The 11188-nt window shown below is 38.0% G+C and overlaps 1 protein-coding gene and 1 non-coding gene across 2 annotated transcripts; one reads left to right on the forward strand and one right to left on the reverse strand.

The window, feature by feature from the left end:
* The first annotated feature begins 2453 nt into the window (after window positions 1–2453).
* Window positions 2454–2560, forward strand: LOC141670225 (small nucleolar RNA R71). The gene has a single exon (XR_012554466.1). It is a non-coding gene; the product is annotated as a small nucleolar RNA R71 (small nucleolar RNA).
* A 3528-nt stretch (window positions 2561–6088) lies between these two features.
* LOC141665799 (protein FAR1-RELATED SEQUENCE 5-like) lies at window positions 6089–7908 on the reverse strand. The gene is made up of 4 exons (XM_074471781.1): window positions 7577–7908; window positions 6696–7455; window positions 6483–6541; window positions 6089–6413 (listed from the first exon to the last, which is right to left on the reverse strand). The coding sequence occupies exons 1-4, from the start codon at window positions 7906–7908 to the stop codon at window positions 6089–6091; spliced, it is 1476 nt and encodes a 491-aa protein (XP_074327882.1).
* Window positions 7909–11188: the final 3280 nt, after the last annotated feature.

Below are 11188 nucleotides of genomic sequence, written 5' to 3' on the forward strand. Positions count from 1 at the left end.
GCATGCAAATCAATTCATTAGGACTTAAATATCCCTCTATTCGTCATCACCACACTGAAATCAACATCAACTTATCAAATATCATAGTTCATCTTAAGGGATCATGCTAAATATGCATGCAAATGCAACTATATGAAATTACATAAAAACAAACAAATATGTCCTAAATGAACAATCATACAAAAATATGAATGAACTACAACTAAACATGCAACATGAATCTATATGAATCTATATGGACACACACTACTAATCCTTACATTATCACCCCCAAACTTAAAATTTTCAATGTCCTCATTGAAGGCAATAATAAGGATTTCAGGCATACCTAATTAGCGGGAGATTCACCCTCGTCGGGTGGAGGATCAGGTGGCCAATCAACCTCGCCACTAGTGTCTCGGAAAATAGTACCGAAAGTGTGTGTCAAATCTTCAGCAAAATGACGGTGAATGTCGTGCATGGCCTCCATACGCCTAATTACTCGCCTGTACTGCTCGTCACCAACACCAGTCCTATCAACTACCTGCTGCACATGAGAAGAACCCTCTATAGGCACTGGAGGATCCGTTCGGCTACCCTCTACATCATCAAAGATATATCCCAACCACTTGTCAGGGGGTGCACCTAAGAATGAATAACTCAAGTGATTTGGTAGTGGGTTGAGCTCAAGTGTAGGAGCATCTTCAATAGACGACTCGAGATGATCCTGAGAAATTTTCAGCTCTGCTAACCCAAGAGAATCGAATGGCACATCCAACTTCCTCTTCCACAGAGGTGCATTCAAAACCTGAATTTGCTCTACTTTAAAGCACTCCTCTTTAGCTGTGGGTAATTTTATTTCCTTGAACACATTGAAAGTGACCTTCTGATCATGAACCTTCATCGTAAGCTCTCCTTTTTGCACATCGATCATAGTTCGGCCTGTAGCCAAGAATGGTCTTCCCAAGATAATGGGAATCTTCTTATCTTCCTCGAAATCAAGAATTACAAAGTCAGCAGGGAAGAAAAGTTTATCCACCTTGACCAAGACATCCTCCACTATACCTCGTGGATAAGCGATGGAACGGTCAGCTAGTTGCAATGACATGTATGTTGGTTTCGGCTCAGGCAGACCAAGCTTCTTGAAGATAGATAAGGGCATCAGATTGATGCTAGCTCCTAAATCACATAAACACTTGTCGAATGACAAGTTTCCGATGGTGCAAGGAATAGTGAAGCTTCCAAGATCTTTAAGCTTCGGAGGCAACTTCTGTTACAGCACAGCACTACATTCCTACGTTAGAGCAACGGTCTCTAAGTCATCGAGCTTCACTTTCCGAGAGAGAATACCTTTCATAAACCTCGCATAGTTAGGCATCTGTTCAAGAGCTTCAGCGAAAGGTATGTTGATATGAAGTTTCTTGAACACCTCCAGAAACTTCTCAAACTGCTTATCCAGCTTTTTCTTCTGCAGCCTTTTAGGAAAAGGAGGTGGAGGATAAATCTGTTTCTCCCCTGTATTACCCTCAGGAGGAGTGTGTTCCACAGTAGTCTTCCTTGGTTCCACCTCTACTTCCTTCTGCACATCTTCTTCAGCCACAACTGCATTTTCTGAATCTTGAGATTTTTCTGGCTCTTCGTCTTGCTGAACTTGGGGGCTTGCGACCTTTCCAGACCTTAAGGTGATGGCGTTCACCTGTTCTTCAACTTCCCTCTTGCCTGGATTTGTTTCTGTATCACTAGGAAGCGTTCCTGGTGGTCGATTCAATAAGGCATTAGCAATTTGCCCTATTTGGTTCTCCAGATTCTGGATAGAAACAGCCTGGCTTTGGCATATAAGAGCCTGGTTTTTGCACATAAGCCTCAACTCCTCCAATTCAGATTTTTCATTCGAAGATAGACCCGCATCATGAGTTTGTTGTTGAAGTTGGAGTTGTTGTGTTGGTGTAAATTGTTGCTGAAAACCAGGAGGGTTAAATAGCTTATTTGCAAACTGTTGGAATGGCTATTGCATCGCATTCTGATTGTTGCTCCAGCTGAAGTTAGGATGATTCCAGTTGTCAGGATAATAAGTGGCGGGAACTGGCTGCTGCGATCTCTGAAAGTTGCTCACAAACTGAGCTGAGTCACTAGATATAGCGCATTGCTATGTCGCATGCGGACCTGCACACAGCTCACAAACACTGGTTATCTGCTTAACACCATAGTTAACCAGAGAATCGATCTTCATAGACAACGCCTTTAGTTGAGCAGTGATAGCCGTATCTGTATCCACCTCAAGAACTCCTGCTACCTTGCCCTGTGGACATCTCTGGGTTGGATACTGATATTCATTAGCAGCCATCAGTTCAATTAGATCATAAGCTTCCTCATAGCTCTTTGCACATAATGCTCCGCCTGATGCTGCATCAAGCATGGGTCTGGACTGTGCTCCCAACCCATTATAAAAACAAGTGATGATCATCCAATCAGGAATTCCATGATGAGGACACTTCCTAAGCATCTCCTTGTAGCGCTCCCAAGCTTCACATAGTGATTCTCCCGTTTGCTGCACAAATTGAGTAATAGCGTTCCTCATTGCAGCTGTCTTCGCCATAGGGAAGAATTTAGTAAGAAAATTCTGAGCAAGATCTTCCCAAGTAGTAATCGAACCAGCTGGTAAAGAGTGTAACCAGCTCTTAGCCCTGTCCCTCAAAGAGAATGGGAATAGTCTCAGCTTCACAGCATCTTCAGAAACACCGTTAAACTTGAAGGTGTCGCATATCTCAATGAAATCCCTAATGTGTGTATTGGGATCTTCCGTTGGAGAACCCCCAAACTGGACTGAAGTCTGTACCCATTGAATTATGTCTGGCTTGATCTCAAAGGTATTAGCTGTGATAGCTGGTTGGACAATGCTAGATTGAATGTCATTGATCTTGGGTTGAGAAAAGTCCATCAAGGCTTTCGTTCGTACTGCTGGATCTCCCATTGTAATGAGTACCTGGAACACAAACAAATAAACTGTGAAAGTAAAAGAATCCGAGTCAGTGAACTTTAACGACCACTGATGACAAGCACATAAACTAAAAATTAACACCGAGTCCCCGGCAGCGGCGCCAAAAACTTGTTAGGGCGAAAACACGCGCTAATATTCACGCAAGTATACGCGTTCGCAAGTAGTATAAGATATAAATCAGATTCGTTCCCACAGAGACTGGTTTAGGTTAAGTTCAATTTATGCACCTATGCAATAATGTATGGTTATTGCTCAATGCTAAGACAAATAACAAATTGGGTTTTTATTAAACTTAGAGATTATACTAAATAACATTAACTAAGAGAATTGAGGTTAAATTAATATATATGATAAACATGGGATTCTAACTTCATTACTACTCCATTCAATAGCCTTATTATTCTTAACCTTGGCATGTGATGGTGATGACACTAATCAGATAACACGAAACTGATAAACGCCAACTTTCGTTACACGAGTACCATTCTACCAGACATCCACAAAAGAGATAGAAGCTGAATAGGCACCAATTATATTGAGACCCTATATGTCTATAGAATTTGACAATATAATGGTTTAAACACAAGTTATTTATCTTGATTACATAGGGCAAGTAAAACGGTTAGAGTTACCTACGAGTCATGCATACACATACATGAACCTATGCTAGCATGGCAAGTTCTAAACCTCTATATTCACTGTCGCTTCAATAGAGATTAACACGCTATCTTATATGTTAGCTACGCACATAAGACGAATAAGCACAACCAATACTAGGATATCAATCAATCACCACACACCAAGATATCGAAACAATTAACTATTGAAATCCATAAGTAAATCTGCTAGAATCCCATGACAATGATTAGCCCATAATCGAACTCATCGTCACCATGGGTTCCAATGAAAGCATGGTATAAACAAGGTCTTAATAAACTAAATAATAATCAAAGTACGAATAAACGAGATCTAGGTTCAACAAGAACGAAAACGAGCATCCAAAGTTACAACTAATTCAAAGAATCACAAGTTGAAAACAAGATCTTCTTTTTCGGAGTTGTTCTGTGCTTCTAGGTCTTCTCCTTGGTATCCCAATCTTCCCGGATGATGAAAACCCTTTTTTTTAAGTATATATACGCCCCTAGTGGACCTGGACCCTTAAAATCGTCAAATTCTACTCAAAAAAAACTTTTTCAGCGAAATCAGCGACCAGCCGCGCCCTGAGCGGCCGCTCAGCTCTACTGAGCGGCCGCTCAGCTCTCCTGAGCGGGCGCTCAGCTCTGCTGAGCGGGCGCTCAGCTACTGACTGGAAAAATATTCTGATGAATCTTGTTTTGACTATAACTTGAGTTCTACTCGTCAGAATTAGGCGATTCAACTGCCCACGTGAAGCTATTGAGATTCTCTACAACTTGACAATGGCCTTGGATTCCAATTCTGATCACTTTTCATCATATTTCCTTTAAAAGCTCTTTTTTTCATTTAACTAATACCTGAAATGCAATAACACAAAAACACATCAAAATACCAACAACTTGAGTCCAAAACACCAATTTAAGCTTGTAATAAAGCATTCCAAGTGGATATAAAATCCACTTATCAGTAGTATCCACGAAGCATGTAATATGGTAGAGAACAAGTACACAACCATCACGGATATGCCCTTCCGTAAGTTTCCACGGGTAAGGGTTGGAGTCATTCCAAATGGTAACGGGAATGGTACTCGAGCCATCGTAGAGACGAAATCTTGCAAAACATGTGTTGTGTTCCCTCTCTGTCTCTCCCGTTGGGTGTGAAACCCAACCCTTCACATATTCAATGTGCATTTGGTCCATATTACAACCCTCACGAGGCCTCAAGTTTACAATATCGGCAACCAGATCACATTTAACAAACTTTACCGCCATTCCATCAGAATTTTTTCCATTTTCCATCAGGCGTGTTGTTGCCCAAATTCAAGATCGGAAGGAAGTACGGATCTGGAGGAGAGTTCACCAATCTCCACGGTTCAGTACCCTCTATCCAATTGCATGCCTCGATCCAATTTTTGGCCCTATAAGCCTCCTCATCGGGTGGGTACAAGTCTGTTTCCTCTTCCTCCACATGGGGCGGCTCGTCATTGTCCACAAGGGGCATCAACTCGGCACATGCATCTTCCATCTCACTAAAGCTTGGTGAGACCACATCTTCCTCGTCATTGTCCTCATACCACGAGTCGCTTGGTAGGGAGTCCGAGAATGTGTTGCTAACGTGGGAAACCGAATCACTACTATGATCGGAGTTGTTGTCACCACTATACTCGCTAGTCATGTTACCTATCACAATAAAACACAATTTCATGACAATAATTGGAAATTATATGACAAGAAAACATAACAGAAAAGAAAGCAATGGTAAACACTTAAAATTCAAATCCATTAAAAGATTACAACATTCGGTTACAAAATGCTATACTACTAATTATATTGCAATTCTTGAGCGTTTTTAAGATCTTCTAGTCTACTAGCACACTTTCTTTTATCATGGCCTTCCATTTGACAATAGGTGCACTTTCTTGGCGGCTTCTCCTTTTTACCAATTGATTCTATGGGACTTTTGAAACCAACATCCTTCTTCCTCCCTTTAGTTTGGGACATAATAGGGTCAAGAATTGGTTCTTCATGAGCACTTGCATTTGGAGCATGCGAATTGCTTTCGTAAGATTTAATTCCATCAACGCTCATACTTTCGAGAATTGGTATTTCTCGATTCATCACTCCAACGACATAATAATACCGTTCCTTGGATGCAATGCTACTTTGACAAAAACTCATGATTAACATTGTCATGTTATTAAATCGATCGGTTGAGGTCATCTCATGACTTTGTCCAACATCCAAATTATAAGGCAACACACCATCAACTATATTGGCATGCATTGTCCACCTCCGGTTTATGTAATACGGGGGAATTTCCGAAACCCATTTCTTAGTGAAGACCGCCAATAGGTGTCTTCAAGGTAGCCCCGAATGTTCAAGCATTCTACACGTACATATTCCCAAAGAGCTTGCTTTCTCGAATGCCACAAAATAAACATTTCTTCTCGTAGGCTCGGATATGGGCCTATAACAACTATAGTACGTATAAACATCCCCCATTCCCCCCCCCTTCTTCACTAGCTCGTCGGTCTTTTTTAACAAAGTATTTTAAAGACTCAACCAATTCATCTTGAAATCTTCTAAACATTTCCTTAGTGTAGATACAAAAAGCATGATACTCCAATGTGGTATGCAATTTCATGGGACGTTTTAGATTAATGGTGACATAATCTTCTTCCTTTTTCCTCATGAATTGCCTTGCCAATGCTTTTTGGGCATTTTCAATGAATTCCTTCAAACCCATTGCCGAACTCACATACTTATCAAAGAAAGAATTCATCCCCTCACTCCTCGAGGTACTATTTTTAAACGCCAAAAATGTGTTTATAGTATATGCAGGAATCCACTTGCGCTTCAACTCATATTACCCATTTAACCATTTATGATCTTGCAAGTGATACTTTTCCACAAACGACGCCCATCTAGCCTAAAAAACACATTCGGTGAGAGATTTATAAATGCAATGGTTGAAGTCCGTCTTGAATTCCGGAAAAGCCGAATAATAATGAGCTAATTTCTCGGGGAATTTTTTACTAATGTGCCAAGAAACACAATGAATGGGTAGTATTCGGGAGTACAACCGCAATAGCGCTTGCCATGGCTTGATCTTGATCCGTGATTATAGTCAATGGAGGATTATTCCCCACACCTTCAAGCCAAGTATGAAGAATCCACTCAAAAGTCGATGCGTGTTCATCCCGCATCAATGCAAATCTGAAAATTACCGATTGATAATGATGATTGACTCCGGTAAATGGGACAAATGGCATTGCATACCTATTTATCCGATAAGTGGTATCAAAAGCCATAACATCGCCAAAATTTTGGTAAGCCATTATACATCTCGGATCAATCCATACTAGACACTTCAAGCGATTCTCTTCATCGACTTCGGTCCTAATAAAATATTTAGAATCACTTTCTTCATTCAACCTATGTAACAAGTCCAACCCCGCTTGGGCGTCACTAATCTCAAACCTTTTCTTCCTCTCGTCTCTTAACACATTCCTAACATGTTGAACATTGAAACCAACTTTATCATTACCTCCATGAATGTTACCAATCACATTCATCACTTGACAATTACGAACCCCCGAACCATAAAGCGTTTTAATCAAACAATGGGTCGCGATGTTGACATGTCTTTCTCGTTGTACCAAATTCATCTTACTAGGGGAAACAAGACCGTGGTCGTGTACCAATTCAAGGCTAGTTACCTCCCAGTGACATTTTTTCTTTTGATAATTGACATACATCCTCACCTTGCACTCGCTTTTAGGAAGAACCTCTCTACGCCGTTTATTTTGACTACTCTCGGCGACGATACTTTTTCCATAAAGCCTACAAACATATAAACGATCATATATCTCGTTGTCTTTATTACGATGGCTAGCTTGAATTTTAATAGCAAAACCATTTCATAAAGCATAAGCCCTAAAAAATTGACCGGCCTCATCCACACTTTGAAAAATTTGATTCAAATATGGAACTCCCCCCCCCATCAACATTTTCATACAAATTTGCATCATCTACATTATCATCTTCATCTTCATCCTCACCCTCAACATTATCACTATCATTTTCAACCTCGTTTTCAACCTCATTTTCATCATTTTCATCTTCAACATCAACCAAATCGTCATCTAAATTAATAAATTCCTCATTTCTATCTACAAAATCATCATCTTCAACATATACAGGGGTTTTAGGTTCTTCACTGATATTTAAATCATCAAGATGTAAACTATGATCAATAGGCTCTTTTTTTTCATTTTGACGTTTATGGCAAAACATACGAGCAAATAATTTATGAAAATGTGAAATTTAAGAGAAGAAATCCGGGGTCAAGGGATTTGGTCGTCACGATGAAACCTCAATCCAAAATAACCTGTTAAATCAATAAATAAATGCCAGCGGAAGATATTTATCATTTATGACCCTAAACTAATCCAAGATCTTTTAAGGTTACAGTTCTAGAAACAAGAATTCCAAATTTCATAAATAATTTTCACTTCCTTTTAAAACTCTTTTCAACAAATTCCAATTCAATACTAACCCGCTAGTATAACTTCGAAAAGAAGTATACTAGGCCCAACTATAATACACAACTATAATATAATATAATATAAACAACTTTATACAATAAAACTTACACTAGTCCGCAAACCCTGGACCAACCACCTTCCAAAAGCTTCTTCTTTGCTTTCTCGAATTACGCAGCTAAACAGCGCAAGCTAATCCTCACTGGAGGTTAAATTTAAAAATAGGCAAGTATGAGCGGAAGAAATGCTCAGCAAGATCATTATGACATATATAGGGTCTTTTGATATAAAACCGACATCTGCATTAGAGCAGAACATTTAAAATCATAATTGCTGAATCATAAAATTATAGTTGAGGAACCCCAGAATTGATTCCTTAATTATATTCAAAACCATTTTGATATTTTTGAGCGAAATGCTTCAGCAATAATTTTAATCTTGACGAGAATAAAACTCGTAAAACAGTGTTTACGGAAATATCGTAAATAATAACAAGTAACAGTGATTATGGATTGAATCATAAACTTTACTCAAAACCCAACTCTTGAAATTAATACTTATTTTATTGTCATATCAAATTAGATATCAATACGAACTTTGATGCTCACAACACCCATACTGAAGTCAACATCAATCATCTATACTAATACCACCTTTGATATTTAACAACAACGTAAGTATCACAAAATCAGAAACTGAATCAAAACCACAATTCACTTTTAATCCAAAACAGAATCAGTTGATAAATCATTTATTCTATGATTATCAAAACCATAAAGAAATTTAGATATCAATTTAGATTGGAACCAATAACATTTCATGTTGTTCCCGATGATCAGTCGCGAAACAATACCGGTATCTCGCAGCCATACCGTAAATATAGGTACTACCTGTATCCCGAAGACATACGGTACCTATAGGGCGCCAGAAAAGGCATAACTAGCCTTGAAAGATATTACAGGTGGACCGATATCTCGATCACCTACGCTGTAACCAGTAACCATTCCAATCTTAAAAACTTTTTTATTGAAAAAGGAGCCGAATCCTTCGACATCCTAAATATTTTTATTCCCCCAATCACTTGGGCAGGAATTCTCACAACAAAATCATCTTTCTCAAATTCCAAAACATTTATAAATCCAGTAATTTGATAAGTAAAACATTTAACTATTCTGAACATAGAATAGCAGAGAGTACTTGCATGATAATTCAGCGATATGTAAAACATTTATCTATGCTGAAGTGAGAATAGGAAATCAATACTTGCATAATGGGATTCAAATAAATATCACTTGAACAATAAGTGATGATATGGATACTTGCCTTTGGGTTTTAGCAGTTAGTCACACTCGTAACATCGCATCTATTCTGACATTCTCTCTCAAGACATCACCGTCTTTATTTGCAACACTTTACTGATATGCTGCTCCTGCGATTGCTAGAAGCCAGCTACCCAATACCATTCCATCTTATTCTTTATCCAACGTCTTGTCCTGATCAACTCGAATGATCCGCATCTATAATTAAAAGATACAACTTTAATCGCCTAAACGATAATAACTCGACGAACTGCGTGTCAAAATCCTATCGTCTACCCATACGATAGCCCGCACATAAAGAAAGCAGTCAAATACAAGACTCTTGACCCACATATGCACATAATTCACATAGCATGTAAGCACATAATCTATGTATCACATAATTCATATCACATACGCCTCGGTTCGTCAAAACATTTGACTTGGCACTTTTGGAATCGAAATCGGGTCAAAAATATGGTTTATTGATCAATAATCCACTCAGAATGATTCGTAAAACAAGCGACCTTTCGAAACAAAAGAATTTGGGTCTCGAAAGTATTTTTAATGAAAGCGGAATATTTTTCTGAGTCTAGAGGCGTTCATTTCGTATTAAACGGACGAACGGTTGATTTATTATGAATTTTTAAATATTTTTCGGAATGAAAACGGGTCTCCGAATCATTTAATAATTAAATAATAGGGCTCGAACACCCGAAAATAATTTTATAAGAATTATCGAGCCTAGAAAATAATTTAAAATAATATTTTAAAGATCGAACTATTTTTCGGAATTTTTAAATCATAAGAAATAATTAACTCGAATTAAATAATCAATTAAAATTCATTAACTAAATAATTTGGATTTATTTTCGAATAATAATAAAAATAATAATCTTCAGAACTAAAAGTAATATTTTCCTGAAAATCGGACAACACCTCCTCTATTTCTCGAACTGCCAGTCGATATCATATCGACACAACCAACAACAATCAACACAATAATTTATATTTACGCGTATAAACACTCCAGAAATGAATAACACGGCCACCTGAACCAAAACTCGGACCAAAAGTAACTTCTCCAACAATTTCTAAAAATTATGAAATAAATATATAAACACTAACATGCTATAATATACAAAAGTACGAAGGCGGAATTTCGGAATCGTTACCCAAAATAAATTCTGATCACCCCGAAGAGAAAATCTGATGTCCGGAAAATATCTCCAGAAAAATTCGAAATTAATAGCCATAGAATACACGCTGAGATGCCATGTGGACTAATCACCACCGTCATACTCCTTATTAATGTCCCGAAAATAAATTAAAACGGAAATATAACGGAAATATGCCCCGTAAATTTTCTTTTCAAAACCTTGCAATATATATACCTATGCGTAGGTATCGAAGCGCTGATCGTTTATATATATACCAATTGAAATTTGGACGAACGGTTTGTAAGATATGAATTTTTGAAAATTAAAAATATATAACAGAGAAGAGAGAGAGAGAGGAGGGAGGAGTAGTCTGTTGAACAGATAAAAGAAATGGGGGAGGGGTATACTCGGGGGGTGCGGGTAGTTTCTTTCCTTCTTTTTTCTTTTTTTTTTGTTCTTCTTCTTCTTTTTTTCTTTTAACAAAAAAAATTAATACAACATTTAAACAATTAGCCCAAAATTAATAATTAGCGGGAAATAATATTTAATCAAATAAATATAAAATTTATACCTA

Source organism: Apium graveolens, chromosome 6, assembly GCF_009905375.1.
Source record: "Apium graveolens cultivar Ventura chromosome 6, ASM990537v1, whole genome shotgun sequence".
NCBI lineage: Eukaryota > Viridiplantae > Streptophyta > Magnoliopsida > Apiales > Apiaceae > Apium > Apium graveolens.